Consider the following 21,712-nt stretch of genomic DNA (forward strand, 5'->3'; position numbering starts at 1 on the left):
TAGGTTGAATCTGTAGGTCCATTTGGAAAGAACACCAATATTGAGTCTTTCAGTCCACAAGTATAGCATACACTGAATTAACTTATTTTATTTCTCTGAATATTTTGCAGTTTTCAGGGGACAGATTTCACAGTTCTTATGTGAAATTTATTCTCAAGTAGTTTATTCTCTTTAATGTTACTCTTAATGAAATTGATTTTTTTACATTTCATTTTCAGATTGTCCATTGCAATATACATATAATTTGGATATTGATCTTATAGCCTGCAACTTTGCTAAACTAATATTCTAGTAGTTTTTAAAAATAGATTATATAGGATTTTCTACATACAAAGATCTTATTGGGAACAAAAAGTTTCGTCCTTTCCAATTCTTAAGCTTTTAAATGCTTGCTCTTGCCTGATTTATGGTCCTTGACTTTTGTGTTTTAATTATTAGCAAACTTTTCTTTAGTACAAGGTACACGGACACTCCACACTTTCATAAATGCTGAAATCAGACTTTTGTATATTCTTCACCCTGAAGAATGACCACTTTTAACTGGTGCATGTCACTGCCTATCAGTCAACAATTCGTTTTCAGCAGCGCTATTATCTTTGTTTATGAAACAGCATTTGGATAATTATTTCAAAAATTTGAACTGCATTTTGTATTCACTTAGCAAAGAAGGGATAGAAAGTGGGGATCAGAAAGCGCTGCATCATAGTAAGCACAAGTCTCATAAACTTAAAATTGAAACCAAGACGAAATCATTAGGCATGCTGAATTCTTCAGCTCACTGGACTTAATAAGCTAGTCAATCATAAGAATGAGTAAAATTAACATAGTATGGCATAGTGAAAATACAACACTGAAAGACTGTGTCTGAAGTCCAAGGTATAGCGAATTATTTTATATTTTAGGTCTTCAGGAATACACCCGCCTTCCTGATAGATGCTGCTCTTGTTATACCTGAACACAGTTCAACTCACAGACTGAGGAGCACAGTGGGTCTCAAAGGGCGGAAAATACTGGGAGTTCGTTTAACCATACAAAACTTCTGAGAAAGATATTGTGATTCCCATTTAGAAATCAGGAAACAGAAACAGAAATTTAAGTAACTTGCTGAAGCTGCACAGTAAATGGCTGAAACAAGATTCAAACCCCGGTCTGTTTGGCTCCAAAAGCTCTAAAGTGGACACTTCTTTCCTGAGCAGCCCATTTCCCTAACATGTACCTTGAAGCCCCAACCTGCACGCTTGCTCAGGAAGCCTCTGGCTCTACATCTACATGGTTTCTGACCTTCTCCGGTTGCCCCAGCAACTCACAAGCTGCTATGTACAACTGGGGAAGAATTTACCCTCTTGGTTTGTTTGCTCTGTCTCAAAATACCAGCTTGAAGGCTTCAACACTATAATACAAATATCTGAGGTGGTTACATAAATAAGATAGATGTGCATAAATGTAGAAAACTTGGTTAGAAACGGGTGATATTCCTTTGAGTTTGGGGGCAGAAAATGCCCCAAGAAGTCTGAATAAGAAAGGATATTAAAGTTTTTAAGTGAGGTAATTCAGGATTTTTTTTCTCTGCTTTCATTTTTGGGTAGACACAGCAGAAAATGAATGCATGCCAAAGCAGAAAAGTTACCATAAAGCCATTAAATTGTGGACGGCTGATAAAGTTCAGCCTTCCTTCTCAATACCCCATAAATTCTAACCTTTGCGTGCAGCTGATTCAGACTAAAATCTTTGTGACTTGGGTTTGTAAGGCCAGAAAAGAAAACTACATTTCTACTGTGGAGGCAAAGCAAGGAGAAAGGAAACAGTATCAAAAGTGCTTCTCATGGTGCCTTAAGTAAACACTCACTAGATGTTTCCAATTTGCGGGTTAATTAGAAAACATTTCAATAGGCTCTTTTCACGAAACAATACAAATCACAGCCTAGCCCTGCACTCTGGCCAATACACAAAACCAGAAACCATCATTTCAATTCCTGACGTGCCTAATGAATCACATAAGAAGGGACCTTGGAAGCTGTCCTGTATGATGCTGCCCTCTGATCAGCAGACCTTTGGAAGAGAATTTGAATCACAAACTCCTTATTTTATGTCCTGTACTAACCTATTCTTTATCAATTCCCCTCCCCAAATAAAACACATATTTTACAGTCCTTATAGTGTTCAGATATGAACAGCAATGCCTTGAAAAATCTTTTCAGTTAGCAAAATATTACAGACAACGCACGTGATTGACACACTGGCATAGCTGTCAGATAGAAGAGGGGCCAGCAACTGTGTGTGCACAGCCTGCTGCCTAGCTTTGTAAGTAAAGTTTTATTGGAACACATCCATGCCCATCCACTCATGCCTTGTCTTTTGCTGCTTTCTTGCTACAAGGGCAGAATTGAGTAGTTGCCACTGAGACCATCTTGGTCTGCAAAGCCCCAAACATTTACTATCTGGACCTTTACAGAAAATGTTCATCAATCCTTGTAAAACTAGATTTAAAATTGTATGGAAAAACACTCCTGTTAGGATGTTAAGTTGGAAGATACACTACTTCATGTATAGTATAATCAGAATTATGTAAAACAAAGGAAAGTGGGTCTGAAAGAGACTAACGATGTTAAGTAGTTGGATTTGGTTGGTGGCTTTCTGGGTGATTTTTCCTTAACTCCATCTATGTGTTCCAATTTTCTGAAACAACCTTCCATTTCTTTTACACCAAAGACACTGAACCTCACTGTAAACATTACTTTAGTCCATGACTCTGCCTTGCCCACACTGGAGTGACTAATGCAGCTCCGGCTCCCCGCGAGGCCCCTCCCCACAGGAATGCTGAGTGGGGGGAGGCAGGAAGTCCTGGGCAAGTACCTTATGCTCGTCCCGAAGGTGGCTGTCCAGTTCCTCCGTGTGCTTGGTCTCAAAGTAGCAGAGCTGGCATTTGTAAGGTTTCAGTTCATTGTGCTTTTCTATGTGTTGCTGGAGGCTCTCATCACTGGAGCAGGTGAAAGTACATTTATCACAGCGGAAAACTATTCCCTGCAAGTATTTTGACAGTTTGGAACGGCACACTTCAATGGGGACAACTCGCTCTTCTGTGGAGACAAATCGAATGTAAAGACGAAAATGTTTACTAATGGTAAGCAGAAGTTCTTTCTTTAGAATCTAGGAAGAAACTCACCCACTCAATTTTGCTACTCACGGGCCTGTGCCTGGGAAGGCCGCACATGCACGCTGACCCTTCCCCAGCTCCCAAATGGCACAGGCCTCTGGCAAACGTGTCAGTGTTTTATGACCTAAAGCTCTTTGTGTGCTTAATACGCCAAATGAGCTATACCTAGAGGTGGGCAGGCTGAAAGGTGCTTGCTAATTCCTGAACGAGGTGGTTAAAGATGGGGAGAAGGGAAGTGGCTGCCCTTTTTACCAACACTGATGATTACTGACAGCAAACATCAGCGCTTCCTCAGCAAATGTTACTTAGGTGGGATTTACAGACGTCTGTAAGGAGTAAGGAAACTGAGTCTGCAGGCAGCTGGGTACCACTGCTGTGCACTGTCCCAGCAACTCTATCAGGCTGGAATTGTCCCCATTTTTAACAAATAAAGCGAGGAAAAGAGCTCTTATATAACTCTCGAAAGGTCCCAGACATTGCAATTGGCCCAGCTGTGATCTCCATCTCTGCCTGTCCAACTGCAAATCCTATCTTCTATCATTTCCAATTCCACGGCTGTCTCCCCTTGCAAGATGTTCTCAAGGAGACTGTTTTCCTTCTCCTCAATCTCTCAGCTAATATCAAATTCAAAAACAAAGAAACCTGTTTGCTTTCATTCACTGAAACTCCAACTCTAGCCATGAAGAGCTCACAAATGAAATGGCTGCAGGCAACATTCAGGGGGAGATGGGGGTGGCGTGGGAGATACGGAGGATTCGTGCCTTTCAGACAATCTGTAATCTGATTGTCACAAGGGAAAAAATAAAAGAGAGGATTTGGGTGCTCTTCCCGTTAACATACCAAATGCTGTAGGGCTGGAAATGCGTGTGCTTGTTTACTTTGCACTCTCTCACCCTTGTGTTTAACTGCTCAAATTAAATTTCACACCAGTCTGCCCAGAGTATCGGCGCACGCGCCAGATATCCATAACCAGGATAAAATTAAAATCTGTGCTATTTATGCAAGGATCAAATATAGCGTGTGTTTTCATGCTGTGACTGGATTTCGGAAGACTCTGAAAGTTTACAAATGGACACACACAACATACACTTATATTATTTAGAAACAGCAATGTGTTATTAAGTCAAGAAAGCGTGATTTATTCTCAGAGTCACTGAGAAGCCACATTTCAGAGCATCAGTGTTGTGTGTGCTGACGTGACTCTCTTGGCGAGCCCTCCTTTTGTTGCTGGTCTGTGCTGGCCCCTGGGGAATTTTCTCCACCAAGAGTCACGCCTGAGTCTCACTGAGCACAGGCCTTGAATGCAGAGATTAATTGGCCAGCAAAAGGCTGGGCAGAGAAAGCGTGGAAGGTGGTTGTCTGCAACATACTCCGGGGAGCTCTCCTGCATATGTTATTTTCCCTAGACAAAGAGTCAGTCGCTTATTTAGAAATATAAATATTTTTAAACTAAAGTATAGCAGACAGCTAAGAAACACATGATTGTAATGTAATCCACACATTTTCTCAGAATAGCAAATGTTTAACAGTCTTCTAACCATTCAGTTCCACGGTTTGGTGTAAATGGAGGAAAAAAATGCTCTGGCGTAAACCACTGAGCCTTAAGAGAGCCCACGCTATGATGCTCTCCTCCTCTGAACCGGGGTTTCTCAATAGCAGCACCATTGACATGCAGGGCCAGTAAATCTTCACTGGTAAGGCCTTACTGTGCACCGCAGGGTGTGTATCAGCATCCCCTGGACTCTATTCACCAGATGACAATGGTGCCCCCTCCTCCCCAGCTGTGACCACCAGAAACGCCTCCAGACAAATGTACCACGCGCCCCAAGGAGGCAAGTCTGACCCTGGTTGCAAATTACTGCGCTAAGCAAAGGGTCAGGCATTAACTCCAGCGGCTCCAGGTAAGGCATGTGTGGACGTGGAGCACGAGCACACGATGGGGTGCAGGCTGAAGTCTGCGTACCAGTCTCCATGGGGTGTGCATGCCTTTCTACCTCAGGAGTTCACGGAAGTGCTGACATGCACTTTTCTGGAGCCTTCTTTGAGAAGGCAACCCCCCTTGGCTCTCTCTGTCCAGATCTGTACTTGGTCATTTCTGCTGCTTCCAATGTCCCTGGGCCCCGGCCTGTCCCATCTGCCCTGGTTCTGCCAGCTTCCGTGGAGATGGAAAGCAGCTGGGCGTGACTTCCCAGGTCACTACGCCTTGACCACCTTCACACAGCCTTTCAGTCACCCTGCAGCCTTCATTTCTTCCCTGTAAATAATCAATCAGTTCAGTTCTTTCCAACTTGTGTTTTGTAGATCTCCTTTTCAGTTTCCTTTACCACTTTGGTTAGTTTTTTTGCAGTTTCCAGTTTCACTATTGAGTGTAAGTGAATTTTACACAAATCCATGAGCACTCAGAATAATACTCCTGAGTTTAAATAATAATTAATGTAAATGACTGTGATCAATTATTAAGAGCTCACTGTGTTTCAAGCACTGTTAAGTATTCCACTCTCTCGCTACTTCTTATTCTCCTAACACCCTGCAAAGTCAATTTTATCATCTTCAGTTATTGAGGTGGGAACTGAGAACTGGTCTGCCAAGCAACTTCCTTGAAGTCACTCCTCTATTCCTTGAAGTCACTCCTCTAGTTCGGTATAAAGTTGTGACCTGGGAGCATGGGTCTCCTGACCTTAGCCAGCACCCTCATCCTTCACCCCAGAAATAAATTCTCAGAGAACAGCCAGTCTGTATGCAGCATATGTATGAGCCTTTTATTTCTAATAGTTAAAAAGTACAAAGGCTATAGGTGTCTAAGGCAACCATTTCTATCTTAATTGCTTTCAAATATCTTCTGGATTTGACAAAAGGTAACTTCTCTGCTTGCCTACTCTGAAATTAAGACTTCTTGTTTCCAAACTGAGACATTACCAACATCCCAAGGCTCTTAGCTCTATGGATTTTTGCTAAGATGTTAATTATAGAAAATAGCTAAGTTTCCCCAAAACATGGCTAATATGACCAAGATAAAAAACAAGACAGACTTTGAAAGGCAGGCAAATGACTGACAGCATTTTCTGAATGAAGTCATTCATGATCAAGGCAGGTAAAAAGGCCTAAAGAGACTGGAATGTTTCCAGGTATGGGCTGAGCCCCGTCTTGGCTACAGAAGCTCAGCGCTCAGGGCTTTTTTCTATGAGGGCAGTGACAACTGTGCGTCTTTCTTGACTTCACACCTCTCAAAATTGCTTTGGGTAAGAAATCAAGGTCTGAATCACACTCATTGTGACTCAGCTTTCAGGGCTGGCTGCAAAAATATTATGACTTCACCAGTTTGACTACAAGATAGATTATATCTCTCATCTTCTCCTTCAAAAGATGCTTGGTGCTGTAGCTGGATGTAAAACCCAGGAAGCTGGACCCCAGGGTAATGCCACCCTGAAGCACACGGGTCCTCAGGTGCAGTAAGAGCCAAGTGTGTGCTGTCAGGCGCTCAGTGGAAAAATCTGCAGAACTGTAACTCCACGGTTGGTGGTGCGGTGGGGAGGGGCCACCTCTGCCCCCAAAACAGTGAGAAACCACATCATCATGGAATTCCAAATCACCGAGGGAAAATTCTTCCTGAAAGGCGCACCACAACACACACGGGTGTCCTCCCCACACTTTGCCAAGTCTAAACGAAGCAGGGAGAGACTTGGAAGTCATTTGCTCCAACAAACTTTGTATGCAAATCATCACGCTAGAGGACTGAGACCCTTTCTGGGCCAAACCAAAGACCCACCCATTACTCTCTCCCAGCCAAACAAGTGACAAAGGCTGAGGATGAGAGAGCCACTAAGAAAACAACAACAGTTCTATAAAAACAATTATCCCAAAACATAACCTTAAACAGACACACATATACATAAATACAACAGCTCCAGACAAGACGTTATTAAGTTTTGATGTTAGCCAGGGTACCACCCTCAAGCCAGAGAGATCTGGGAACCGCCTGTCTACTTCCAACAGGCAGGCAGAAGCATTTGCTAGGGATGGAAGGGAATGGGTGATTTCACTGAATAAAATGAAAGGTTGGCAATCTCACTGTACATTTTTTTCTCAAGAAAAACAATACTGATCCCGTAAGTTAGGGGAGATTAGTTCAATTCCAAAAAAGATGCTACCTGCAGGGTTCACTTAAATTCAGCATTTGTCTAATTATGGGGCCACAGGTTGGGAAATAGAAACTTGAAAATGTCAACTGGACACAGCTCCGTAATTACAATGTAAATATTTGGCAAAAGTACATTTCATCACTACAATTCAATTGACCAATTTTTCAGGTTCATTATAGGTGTACCAGGTACATATAGGCAAAGCTACGCATGAGGCATTGTGTTTCCAGTGGCAATAAACTCAATGGAAATTAACTCATGAAACTATTTATTACCTTGTTCATTGTGTCTTTTCCCATTAAAGTTCAAGTTCCTTCAGGACACAAACCTTATATTTTCATGGCTGTATCCCTAGAGCTTAAAACAATGCTAGCATACAGCAGGTGCTCAATAAATATTTGTTGGGTGAATGAAAAGCCATCAAAAGTCCTACCACCAATGCTCTCCTTGAAACAAGTCTCGGGGCTTAATTTTTCCTTGGTTAAACTGGTCCAGTCATGGCCAACCTCACCAAATGCTGATCTAACCTAAGTTCATAGTTCCTCAAAGATGGGCCTACCAGTCCCTTGGTTTGGTCTTTGCTGAGTTAGTATTCATCAGATGTCTCACCCGTACCCGGCTTCCTCCGATCTGTCTACTGAGTAAAGTCCAAACTCCTATGTGGGTGTCCACACCTTCCATCATGTGGCCGCGTTCCCCGCCTTGCCTCCTATTCCCCTCAGACCCTCTCTGCAGTACAATCTAGTATCACTCTGTAAACACATCTCACTTCTACTCCCCTGAGGGGTTTGTTCAAATTTTCCATCCCTCATATAGTGGGTTGAATAGTGTCTCCCAGAAATTTATGTCCACCTGGAACTTCAGAATGTGACCTTATTGGGACATGGGTCTTTGCAGACGTAATTAGTCAAGAGGAGGCCACACAGACCCACACAGGGAATACGGCCACGTGCAGACAGAGGCAGAGGATGCAATGATGCAGTTACAGGACAAGGAATGCCAAGGCATGTTGGGAGCCACCAGAAGCTATAGAGAGCTAAGGAGGGGTTCTTCTCCAGAGCCTTCAGAGGGAACACAGCCCTGCAAACACCTTGGGAGAGACAAAAACCATTGAACTCTAGGTGGCAGGGTGCATCAGGACAGCCCTGATGGCATCTGTGTCCTGGCCTGGTGTTGATGTCTGTCTCAACTCAAAATGCCGATTTTGAGTTCCCTGAAGTGAAATGAGGAAATCCCTCTGATTTCCCATAAGTGAAATGGATTTTCTTCCCTGTCCTCCTCATTTAAATTTATCAATTTGGACAAAAAGCTAAGGAAACTCTATTTTTGCAGTAGCTCAGTGTCAGGGCCAGTCCACAAGTTGTTTTTCTTGCCTTTCATTCCAAGTATTTTAATTAACCAAGGCCTCAAAAAGGTCTCTTCCTGCAGACCCTGGAGATGAAAGATGTTTATTCATCCAGAGCAAGGAAAGCACAGGTGGAGAAAGAGCCACGTCTTATCACTTTCAGCTCAGCCCCAGCTTGACACTGCAAGGCAGACACCCAACCCTGTCTCTTGACTTGTCCAGACCAACTTCCCACCGAGTTGGCATTTTGAGTTGAGACAGACATCAACACCAGGCCAGGACACAGATGCCGTCAGGGTGCTGATGCACCCTGCCACCTAGAGTTCAATGGTTTTTGTCTCTCCTAAGACATCCCGCCCCTCAGATAATCCCATCTTCAGAGCCCAGCTGCCACGACCATTGGGATGTCATTAGGACGCCCAAAAGAGTGACACCACCCGCCTTCCCCAGGGCGAGGCTGGGACGCCTGGTGGTCAGATCCCAGCCAGGTCACTGGTTAGTCATTTGACCTTTAGGTAAGATGCTCAGTCTTTTGGACTCTGATCTGTATCTTGGCATCAGGGGTAACAGCACATTAATACTGGGACAACCAGCACATAGGGTTTTGTGAGAATGCCATCCACTGACACGCCGGAAAGCACTTGGCACAGCACCCACACCCAGCAAGCTCTCAGTGGCAGTGACCATTGCTGTTAATGTCGTCATATGGCAGCCAAGCTCACAGGCGCACGCTATTCCAGAATGTGTGCTTTCTGACCACTATTTCTACGAGGACGAAATTTATATACTCAGACGCCTCTCTTAGATTAAATAAGCAGAAGGGACGTTAGGTAACCACTGACAGGCAATATGATGGATGGGTTATGGGATCAGAGGACTGGGGTTGACTCAGAGCTTCACTGCTCACCAGCTGGTGATTTTGATTAAACTGTTTCAGCCCTCATGGGCCCTGTGGGACTTACCACTGGGTTTACGGTGGGGACAATATATACTCTATCATGCATGGTCCCCCTTAGGAGAAACCACTGGAGAAATTCTTTTCAGGTTTCAGGGTCTAGGATTAGGATTCCCTAAAATTTCCTGAACAAAATTTCAAAAGTCTAACAAACACTCTAAATCCAACTGATTCTAGCTTCTTCTCTCCCATGGTCTCAGCCCACTGCTAACAAGTGCACAGCCTCATGGCAGACGCCCAGCACCCAGGCTCTTGGTGAGCTTTCCCATACTTTCAGATCAGTTCCCAACTGGTTTCTCCTTATTTTGCATTTACCCCAATTTTCTCATTTGTACTGAATCCTGTAGTTGTACATGAGTATCTTTAAGATGCCTTAAATCCTCTGGAATGACCATAAAGAGCAACACTAAATCAAAGGAGAAGTAGATTTCTCAGCATCAAGCTTCACCTATGTGAGACAGGACTGCGAGCAGTAACAGCTCTGTCCGCCAGACGCCGTAGGAAGATGAAGTGACAGTGCACGAGCGCTTCCTCGAGGGCACTGCTCTAAGGGCGTATTTGTGGCGTTAGCGCGCAATCTCTCACTGCCTCCTTTCTTGCATTCTCAGCTCAGGGAAGGAAAGTCATTGAGCTCATTAGGCATCAAAGCTCTGATCCCGCCAGGCAGCAATCTGGGAAGAGAGAGGGAATCAGCCACAGAAGCGAGGTCTCGCTGTTTCTGTTTGCGTGGCAGCAGCGCTACTCATGGCCTCTTCCCCAAGCTGTGAGAGGGCACAGAGCCACGGCAGCACATGGCCAGGGACCCAAAGCCAGGCGACTGGGGCGGAACACCAGGTGGGACCACTCGGGCCAAGAATCCCTGCCTAAATGTTTCTCCGATGCTTCTCCCAGCTTGCAGTGGACGTCCCAGCCAGCGCCGCTCTCACGTCTCATTAGCACCACAGGGAGGAGCAAAATCTGAGCATGCTAAATGCTGAGCCTTCCCAGAAGTTTGCAGCAGACAGAGATGCAAAGTCCCCAAAATGCTGGTGAAAGACAGTGGGGCTCGGGGGAAATGCTGGAACCTTTGAAAATGCTCCCAAATACCCAGCATTCAGAGTGAGTGACATCTCTGCAGGGCAGCAGAAGACACTCACTGCTTCTGAGGACAGATGTAGCAAATATCAAAAAGCTTTCCAAGGTTAGAGGCAAGGGAAGGAAGACAGGAAGGAAGACAAAGAACAGAAGGGAAGGGAGGGAAGGAACAGGGAAGAGATGGAAAGATCAGTGGATGGAAACAGTGAGAAAGGTTGGCAACAGGTGTATCCTAGTTATTTTCTTCCGTCCATCTCCGGCTTGAACCTTTCAGGACAAAGTACTTTTTATGTAAATGTATTTTTCCTTCCAGTGCAACAGAAGCTTGTTGTTTAATAGTGTTTTGATTGGCCATGAATACACTCAACTTGAAGAAAAATTGAAGAGAACTTAAAAGAAGTGTCCATGTTTATCAACAGGCACCAACACTCACAGAGTGCCCAGTATCGACTGACAGTGGAACATACACGAGACCCTTCACGTGTTATTTCATAGGCATGACTGTCCTCTCTTTCTACAGAGGGGGGAGAGGTCGAACACAGACAGCTTTAAAAACTGAATTGGAATCCAAAGCCTATGGGTTTTCTAATGCATATGAGGAAACTTTTATTTTTGAGAATTTTCTCTCTCCATCCATTTCCAGGGAAATTCCACATCCTGCCTTGGAAATCATCACCTTGGTTTCCCAGAAAAGAATTGCTTACAACCAGATAGCTCTTCACCGTTTACAGTGCGTCCTCACCCACCTTTGCAAGGCTGCAAGGGCAGAAGACTCAGAAGTACCCGTCCCTCATGCTGGGCCAGAGCTTTTCCTGCAGATCCCACCCCTCTGCCTCTCCGCAGGTGGAGGAAACCGTCTCAGCAGGACGGCGGTTTTTATCCCCATGGGCTGGCATGTGGCTGTGCACAGTGCCTTCTTGCCTGGAGGTAGGTGAGGAACAGGGGACCAGGGCAAAGGGGCCACTGCCTCCTAGAGAAGGCATCCCCAGCAGAACCCCGTTAGGCAGCTTACCTCGGTGCAGCACGATGTGGTCAATCATGTTGCGTTTGTATTTGGTGTGATAGAGGCAGAGAGGACAGCGAAGATCTTTGGGACCCTCCTCAGGAACTGCTGAGTGCCCGGCTTCCACGTGCATAGTAAAAGCAGATCTGGGAAAGAGGTGGGGTGACAGGGATCAAGCCACTCACACATACCCTGCTGGCAGCCCGACTACAGCGCTTCTGGGTGTGACCCCCCTGCTTGAGGGGCCAATGCCATGCTGCCAATCACATCTGCTAACCATGGTCCTTGGCCACTCAGCCAATCACGGAACTGTCCTGCCTGTTTTCAGAAATTTGCCACCTGGCTGGGTTCAGGGCTTAGTTGAAAAAGAAATGGATTCCCCAGATACTTTATTCTTGACAATTAGAAATGACCTATTACAAACATGAAAACAAGATCTCTATAAGAACAAACATCTCATCAGGCTTATTAGGAGAGGGACTATTTTAAAGCTAGGTTGATTTATCAGTGGCCTATGTGATAAGGCGGGGAGGTAAGGGGCAGGGCCAGTTGGCTAAGGAAGTCATGACAGTTGACGACCAGGTAAACCCAGGGCTGCAGCACCAACAAGAAGGCAGAAGGGCTCTCTTGCCTCCTCCTTTATCCTTTTCAAAACTTCACAATTTAGAAAGCCTTAAATGTCTCATAAAAACGGATGCAGACAGTGGTATAATGGCACGGCCCCATCCTTATTAACCCAAGTGCCTCTGTCCGAGGTGATGTGTACACCTGTCAGGGGCCCTTGCCATCTCGGTCCTGTTAGCCTGCCCTCAGTTCTAAGTTCACATACATATTTATCTGGAAAACAACCAAATTAATAGTCAGATAGAATACATTTTCCATCAAATCCCAGCAACTAAAATGTCGATGGAGAAGAGACTTGTTCCTCTAATTCACATTTTACTTTGGGCATGAAGCCTGCTTTTCACCAGCCTCTCTGTGTGGAGTCTGTACTGAAGCACTGGGGTGGCCTAAGGAGCAGATAATAACGGCCTGACACCTGTAATACAGCATGTGATATTACACGAGCACAGCGACTCCCCACCTATGCAGTTACAACATTGAGGAGTGTCAGCATTGTGCCAGGCACTCTTGTAAGCACTTTACAGAGACACTGGTCCATTTTGTCCTCATAAGAGCCCTAAAAGGTAGGTACTGTTATTGCCTGTATTTTACAGACATGGAGAGACCCAGTGACTGGTCCAAACTCACACATCCAGCAAGTGGCAAAGCTGGAACTCGGACCCAGGCAGCCAGGCACCACACTATGTACTTGTAACCACTAACCTCAATGGTTTCTCAGAGGCTAAGATTCCATCACAGGAGCTTAGATCACCTGACAGGAAGCACTCCACTCTTTGAGCTCCCCGATTTTGTCATATGCAGAAGCAGAGGTGACTCTGGATTCTCTTTTTCTAGACTGGAACAATGTCTCTACCACTGCTCAAGTCTCGTCCTAATGGAGTGGGGTCTTGATTCTCTGGGTGTCTTTCAATAATATGATTGTAAGAAATAAGAATTTTCTACAAGGAAGTCACCATTACTGGATGTTTTGACTTTGACTTTGCTTAAGAACCTATTTCTTTTTTCCAGAGACAAATTAAAAAAAGGGAGCTAGTTCTCTGAAGGGGCAACACTCATGGCTTGATGCCCTGGGCCAAGGAAATCCTTTGCCACAATCTGACACAGCTTGGGCATCCATTTGCTCTGATTTTTAAATTTCTTCATTCTGACAGAGCTCTTCATCCTTTCTTCAAACCCTAAACCTGTCTTTGGAAACTAGCCTCCTTTTGTGAAGACTGGACCCAACCCCTGTATCCTGTGTGCTGGGCCTCCCCTGAGCCCCAGGTAGGAGAGAGCAGGGAGGAGTGTGGTGACAGGAGGAGCAGGCGCAGCCACTTTGTTTTTCAAGGCTTTTCTTTATGCTACTTACTTAAAGCCTGTATAAAAGGAGCAGTCTTTGCACTTGAAGAGCTTCTTCCCGCCATGCTTGTCCCTGTAATGGCGTCTGATGCTCTGGATGTAGCCAGAGGAGAATTCACAGAATTCGCAGTGAAGAACAGCCTCGGTTTTCTGCTCAGCGCTCCCAGTGGTCCCCGAGAGAGGCACAGGGCTAACACGGCTGTTGTTCCTTGCCAGGGCAGCAGACTGATAGTGGTTCAACTGCTGCTGAACATCTGGAGGTTCTGAGTAGGATGAGTCTGTGGACAGACGGGGAAAATGACACCAGACACAGAGAACAGAGCAGAAGTTTGACACTTGAATACCCCTGACATGAGTTTTGAGTATTTTTTTAATAGGATGAGTATGATCCCATCTTTCATCTTCATTTACATTCTACAACAAAGATCTGGGCAAAGGCAGGTAGGGAGGAAGTGTAACTTCTTCTAATCTGACTTTGAGGGTTCACAGCATTTAAAAATAAAATTCTGAGGTTAAAGATTCAAAGTGAAGGAAGAAAGTAAACTGTGTCTTAAAGGAAACTGCAGCATGGTGACAGGCCACCAGAGTACCCGTCCTTGTCAGTGAGATAAATAAACCTGCACAAAATACACAGAATTCTACGTGAGAAAGGAAAGCAGATGATGAACCATCTCCTCCTTTGCAGCCCCAAATTATTCATGACAATAAAAAAAAAGCCTTCCACTGAAATGCTCAAGCACATGGTACTCACAAATATAAAAATGTTTTATGCCTTCAGTCAAGTGATTTAAATTTTAAAATATAAAGATCCAATAGTCTTCTCCTGGAATGGATGTTTAAAGCTTACTCAGCATTAAGATGGAGATTTATTCATAAATCCCATTAAAATGAAATTCCAAACAAGTTTCCCTGAAAGGTAGTTTAAGGTTTGCAATTCAGCGGAAAATGTCAGAGATGACAGGCACAGGTCTTAACCCTGAGAAGCTTCAATGGCATGTGGTAGAGAAATCTGATCTAGATGGGAGGTGGGAAAATCTCAGAATTCCTTCTTAAAAAAAAAAAGAAAAGTAAAAAAAGAGAGAAAGTAAAAGGTCTTGAACCTTTTCCCAACACACTGCTTTGAATGTTGAGGTCAGGAATTCAACAACAGTGTCCGGTATACCCTACAGCTGCCTATGAATGACACAAATGAAGCCCATGAATACCACACGGATGAATTTCAGTGTAACTTTCCTTGAAAAGATAACAAAGGGCTCTTTTTTTAAGCCTTTCAAAAAGCAGGGGGAAAGGGGATAGACACTGTACCCGCCTCCTACTGAGTTTGATTTGATGGACACAATTTTCCAAACCATGATCCCCCAAGGCAGGACAGGGAGGAATTCTATAAAACCCGTATTTGATGAAACTAGTACCATCCATCCTATCAGCCTCTTCAAAAAGAAAAACAGAAACAGAGCAGCCTTAGCCTTCTTTCCTGGGGGGCTACCTCCTGTCTTCAAAGTACAAAAATAACCCCCCTTCTTGTTCTCCTCTGCCCCCTTTCTCAATTCCTATTCCTCAAGACTGAGAAAAACCCCTTTGGAAATTGTAAACAAACCTGCCACATACACAAAAATAAAACAAAAGGAAACTTGAACAAAATCTCCAAGCCTCCATGGGTTCATTACCAGGTGTGAGTTGAAGACAAAGGAAGATAGAAATGCACAACTGAATTCATTTTACAGATTCTTTTATCTCCTCTTTCTTTCTCAACCTTAGCTGATTGAACCCACTCAGGATCACAATAATGCAATTGTCAACTTCTCATTCTTTCTTTCAATAGGTGGTTTGTTTACCATTTCATGGATTGTTCGAGATGTTTTTCTACTTAAGCTCTCAAGACCAGTTTCTGCTTAAAACACACACAATGAAGCTCAAACACATTCTGCCTCTCTTGTTAACGCAGGCCTGGGCTGCAGCGCGGGCCCCGACACAAGGCACCTGACAGCTTCCATCCCTTGAATGCAGAATTATAAAGGAACAAGTGGCTCCTAATCAGATGAAAAGCCAGGTAAACTCACCTGCTGCTCCCTTCCATCCACCACCCACCACCAAACACATACACCAACCTCTTGGGTTGACCCCACCCGAGGGAAGGGAGTCTCCTTCAAGGTTAACACTTTTTTTTTGTCTCCAGAGCTTACTGCATATTATTCCGTCTATGCCAAAAAATGAGTTCTAAATTTTAACTCCAGTATTTATGTTATATGTATGAAACTTGAAGAAATAAAATGTAAGAAATCGTGGGGAAAGCATTCCAAGGCAGGCAGACCCATCACCCTTCTTAAATGGCAATGCAAAAGGAACAGCCGTACGGAGCCACGCTCTGGACGCCTTCTGTCCTGGTTAAAATCCGATGGACAGCTTTATTTACAAAAATAAGCAAATTCCACCACTTATGATACATTTGTAGTAGTGCCAGGTCTTCTCAAATTTTGGGGTCTTCTTAAAGCTTTACTTTCTGGTGCCAAATATACACCCTCTCTCTCTCTCTCTCTCTCACTTGCAAGTTTGTAAAAAATGTACAATTTTAGCACTTTGGGCACTAAAGTGGTAAAGACGTGAGCATGTATGATTCCACTGATCTTAAAAAAGCCCACTTGCTAAGCTATACAAAATACCAGTTTGTTCATAAGGTAGAGCCTGAAGACCACAAAGAGGGTCCTTTTGTTGCCAATGTTGGAAAGACAAACAGATTGTTATGTCATGTATGTTAAAAATCATTAGGACTATTTTTAAGCAAAAGACAGGAAAAAAAAAAAAAAAGTCCCTGTGTTTGGAGAACCAGAATTGTGGTCATGGGGATGGCAGTGGAGGCCCAGGAGCCTGAACCCAACGCAAAATTCTACACCCAACTGCAGGCCACCCAAGTCACATGGTTACACCTGTGCAGCCAGTATCATCTACGACTGAACCAACAAAAGATCCTAGGTTGGTCCACACATTCCTAACCCAACCTTGAGATACGTAGTCTAAGGGTTTAATTCTCTGACTTCTGACTTTATTTAGAAATTAAATTACAATGTATAATTGTAGTCATGAGATAAATTTAGTGGAGTTCTATGTAGCTATCCATTTTGTACATTATCTATAAGAAAATAAGTACATTTTATAAAATCAGGATCAAACTAGAATTTTAGAATGGATGGTCACAATGCTTACAGGCATGGGTTTGGAATTTCCTGAGCAGCCCACAATTAATGCTTACAACTATAGTGGGCGGTGTCATAGGCTCTCATTCCAATTTCATGGATGAGGTAGCTGAGGTGGAGAAAGGTTGGTTGCACAGCTACTAAGAGGCAGAGGTAGGATTTGAAGTCTAAGTCTTATCTATTAGGCATCTGTACTCAATGGTGACCTCTGGGGTCCCAGCATACAAGTCAGAAGAAGAAGAAAGAACACCTAAGTGTTCCATCAACAATTAACACACCAGAGTAAAGGGGGAAAAGGTGATGGAGAGGTTGGAAATGTTGAGAAAGTAACATTAGAATAGATAGAAATGATAACAAGAACACACATAAAATAACATTAAACTGAGTATGAAAGAAAACATTAAAACACACATTTCAGGGGAAAAAAATAATCAACAAAGCAAGATTTGTGGTAAAGAAAATGATACCCCAAATTTCAAGACTCTTTATAAAACCAACAAAAAAAGGGACCATAGCAAATAGCCAGAACTGGAAATCTACCTGCCCAAATAAATGACAGGCTTTAGTGAGAAGCTTGGTAAGATGCTGTCCTTAAATAATAACGGTCTAAATTCCTCAGGTGGCATTTGGCTGGGAAAAGAAAGGCACATGGATGCAAATGGGTGATGGATGTTCAGAAGTGGTTCTTGGCTGGCTCAGCATTCCACAGCAGGGAAAGGGCTGAGTTCTGGCGGACACCTGTATCTCTCTCCCTCAGTCATGTTCTTGGAGAAATGGGAAATTTCTTGCTTTATTTCAGCTTTCCAGAACACCTGCCAAATCCAGGCAAGTATCACTTCAAGGTTTTTTTTTTTTTTCCTTCCTCTTTCCCCCAGAAAGTAGGCAGCAGGGGGAAAAAAAATCATGGGAAATTTGACATTATAAAGGCAAACAACGAATAGGTTGAACGCTGGAAAAGAGTAATTAAGCATGACAGAATGAAGCTTCTTGAATCTTCTGTTCTACAAACATTCAGTCAACACACTTAACGTCAGGCCATGTTCTGGTGCTAGGGACTCAAAGTCAGAGACAAAAGGGGCTGCCTTCAAGGAGCTCAGGTCTGCAAGGGGAGAGAGCAGAGCAGTCGGCTGTTACGACACAATAGGCCTTCTCCATGTCTAGCAGACTTACTCCACTGGTTGAAGGAATGAAAGAGGCAAAGAACAAATGAACAGTAATGGGAGTTTAACTATTTCAAGACTAAAGAAGACCTGCGGAAGAGTAAGAATGAGTTGGGCAGTAAATTGTGGGAGCCACAGAGGACAGCCCCCTTCTGAACTGAGGGATCCAAGAAGGAAGCCATATAGAACGATCAATTTTCAATTTTCCGCAGCTCTGCATAGAGGGTGTGAGTGAAGGTCAAGTAGTAGAAGCCCGTTGGTGCCAGCAACCACACTTACTTATATCTGAGCTAGATTTTCAAGCAGACTTGGAGATAGGCTCTTTGGTCAGCGTGGATCAAGTACCAGTAAAAAATAAAAGACCATGGATGTTAGGCAAGCAAATTTTAGAGGTGGCCAGAGAAGCAACTGATTAAATTAGACCCACTCATTCAGCAAATACTTGCTGAGCATCGAAGTCAAAGGGAGACCCTGTTCTGGGACAGTAGGAATTGGTCCCAGTCCTCAAGCAATTCACTGTCTCAGACAGACATAACTGCACATAACGGTGATATAATGCAAAAAAAAAAAAGTCTTAATTGAGGCATCCGAACAGGAATAGTGGAGAAGGAAGCAAGATCAGTACTGGTGACTGACGGAATGTGGGAGCCAGAGAGATGGAGGGAGGATGTCAAAAGAACCCTGAACGTCCATTAACAATGCAACTGGTATCAGTTAATATGTTAATGAAAGCATCACTAGATATGAAGATACTAAATGCGCATGTCACCACACCTCCACTCAAGTCATAAACAGAAATTAAACAATTAGATTTTTATCAGTGAAAAAAAGTGACTTAGTTCCTACAGGAAAAACAAATGAATATCAGAGAATGAGTCTGAACAGAAAAATGTCTACATCAGAGGGTGGGGTAGACTGAATAAGGGAGAACTTAAGATCTCCAAGTGCTAAAACAGCATAGGAAGTTCACAATAATGTACGGATTATACTTTTCTTCAGAAAGGCAGGTGATTTAGCAACTAAAGGCTCATAGTATAAGGTATGAGAAATAGATTATTACCTGTGGATAATTTAACCACAAATACTATAAATATCCACTATCACACTATTGGGCAGAGGTAGTACCCAAATATGCTGGAAATGCCGTCCATTATTTCTAGTCTAGATATTATAGAAAATTTGAGAAAGGTACTTATGAAAGCAGTTTAAGGCATATTCTAGTTAACAGCCAGGAAACATTTGGAACGGCATGGAACTTCTGCCATACAACTGCTAATAAAATAAGGCAAAGGACAAAAATAGTCTGAGTATCTTTATGCATGTGGTAGTGACCGGAATCTGTAGTGCTGCAGGGGGCTCTGAGACGCCGAGTCTTCATCTAAAGCTGAAAAACTTGTTCAAGCTCCATGTCTGATGGACTCTTTCAACTCGACAAGCTGAAAGCTGACATCGCATTTGCCCACATTTTTGCATTCTGAATGTTAGTGAATGACTCACCACTTTGTTCAAGCTTAAACTGGGAGATTCTTCCTTCAAATCGTCAGATGTTTCCTGTGGCAGAGTATTTAACCAGGTTCCATGTCCGAGAGACGTAAGTCATGCTCACCTCCAATCATTATCCTCTCAGTCACCTGCCTTCCCCTCCCATTGTTCATGTGTGTCCTCATATCCCATTCGGGCACCTCTAACGGCTTCCTATGTGATCCTCCTTCCTCTAGGATCTATTCCAGTTCGGGCGGCATGCACGTGATGGATGTATCACACACATCACTAATATGACCGTGACATGACTCTAGCCTGATGCTCAAGGATAAAGTCTCTCCTCCTTAGCTCAGCACACACACTCTTCAGTTTGGCCCCAGCCCATGTTGCCAGCCTCACTTCCAGCCAGTTCCAGCTTCCTTGCCCCTTCTACCTACTTCATCACTGGGAGTTAATAGCCAGGAAACATTTGGAAGTGAAACCAGGTAGACGGGGGCTACCTGGTTCTCTTCCTCCTCTCTGCCTGGCAAATTCCTACCCACCCTTCCAAACTCAGCTGAAATGTCACCTATTCTGTGAAGGTTTTCCCCAACAATCCCAACAGAACTCTGCTCTTCTCTGTGCTTTGTCAACACACACACTTCAGGATTCTCTTCCTGACCTCATTATACACGTTATCTCCCTACAACCGGCCAGGTCAAGGCCTCCAGCCTTCAAACATCCTGACCAACAGTGAGCATGGCAAGCGCGCAGGGATCAGTGCTGCAGGCCGCTCTCCGGCAGACCCGTCCGCTGCTGCTCTCAGCAGACTAAGGGACGCTAACTAGGATCGGTTTTATTTGCTCCCAAACTTCTTTACACCAGTTTTGTTACTGAGCTTATTCAATTTCATTAATACTATCTAAAATGATCAAGTATTCTAAAATGAGAAAACATCATTTCTACTAAAGATATATTGAATGATTTCAAGATTTGATAAAGTCAAGTTGCTAAAAAAAAAAAAAATTACTGTCAAATTGTGTTTTAGCAAGACCAACTATGAAAGACTCTGAGAACATAAAAACCTAGAAGGACTGTGCTCTAAGACTGTTCCACAAACGTCTTAATCATCATTCCACTTAAAAGAAATTGAAACTGGAAATAGCACATGATGCAACGTAGGTAACTGTGGTTCATGCAAGAGAGAAAATGGGGAGCTCCAATCAGAGTACCCAGGCTCAAATCCACAAGCCTGACCCTTCCCCACAATACTGGTGAATGAGTCTATTTTTTAAGTGAAAATGAAATGCTTACAGCATTTTGAAAAGGATTTCTTGCATTAAGAAACTTCCAAACATAACTGAGAAACCAGGTCTTGACTACATCAGAGTTTCTTCTCTGTGTCTACGTTTGCTTCCCATTTTATATTAATTCAGAAAATATTTATGAAGAGGTTTCTATGTGCACTTCTAAGCACTTGGGATATGTCAGTGAAAAAACCCTGCAAGTGCCCTTGCCTGGGGAGAAGAGCTTGTATTTTAGACGGGACTGGAACACCTCAGGGGCTTTTACAGCCTCAGACGCTCGTGGTCCTTTCATAATGAAAGGTACCTAGGAAAATGTCTGCTAGATTGATTTGCAGACAACTTTCTCTTCTAAACCTCATCTTGTTTGCCTAGCAATCCATCTACCATCTACTGTTTCAAGTCACAAAAAACACTACGTGGCACAGAGCTGTCAAGGTGCTTCACAACATCAAGAGGCTTACTTATTTAAAGAGATTTTTTAGGTTCTGTCTGCATTTCTTTGAAACGTAACTTCATTTCTTTCTCAAGATGCTTGCTGTTCACTTTGTGTCATTAACACGAAGCAGAATTTGGCACCCAGGAGACCACCACCAAGTGCACATCGCCCCTGCAGCCTCCCAAGTGTTTCTTCTGGAGAGTCTAGAAATGTTCTCTACCTGCCGGCCATTCCGAAGAGAGCCACGTCAGAAACTAAGCCTTGAAGCACAAGCCATTTCCACTCCTTCTGGATAGTGTCTAAAGGGGAACAGAAATCTCTAGAGGCAACCATATTATTTTATTTCCTTCTTTTGATTATGCCTTGAAAATCTCCAGGCCAAGGACTCTGGCACCTCCTTGTCTTCTATCACATGTGGAGCTCTCTGGCCTGGATGCAGAAGGTTGTGGCACAATGGCCAGGGGACAACGGAGGCTGGATGACTATATATAGGAGTTCTGGATGTAGTTGTCATGGAGGCAAATG

The 21,712-nt window shown here is 43.7% G+C and overlaps 1 protein-coding gene across 8 annotated transcripts in view; it reads right to left on the reverse strand.

The window, feature by feature from the left end:
- Positions 1-21,712, reverse strand: part of ZNF462 (zinc finger protein 462) — a 133,659-nt gene that overhangs the window by 15,725 nt on the left and 96,222 nt on the right. For 7 of the 8 annotated variants that reach the window (XR_012126920.1, XM_073226624.1, XM_073226601.1 and 4 more), the window contains 3 exons: positions 13,643-13,910; positions 11,680-11,816; positions 2,854-3,077 (listed from right to left, as the gene is read on the reverse strand). Coding sequence is in view for 6 of the 8 variants with exons in the window: in XM_073226624.1 (XP_073082725.1) it covers positions 2,854-3,077; positions 11,680-11,816; positions 13,643-13,910 (629 nt within the window). In the remaining 2 variants the exon portion in view is untranslated. The remainder of the gene's footprint in view (positions 1-2,853; positions 3,078-11,679; positions 11,817-13,642; positions 13,911-21,712) is intronic. The other variant, XR_012126923.1, reaches the window with a different exon arrangement.

This window comes from Manis javanica, chromosome 2, assembly GCF_040802235.1.
Source record: "Manis javanica isolate MJ-LG chromosome 2, MJ_LKY, whole genome shotgun sequence".
Classification (NCBI taxonomy): domain Eukaryota; kingdom Metazoa; phylum Chordata; class Mammalia; order Pholidota; family Manidae; genus Manis; species Manis javanica.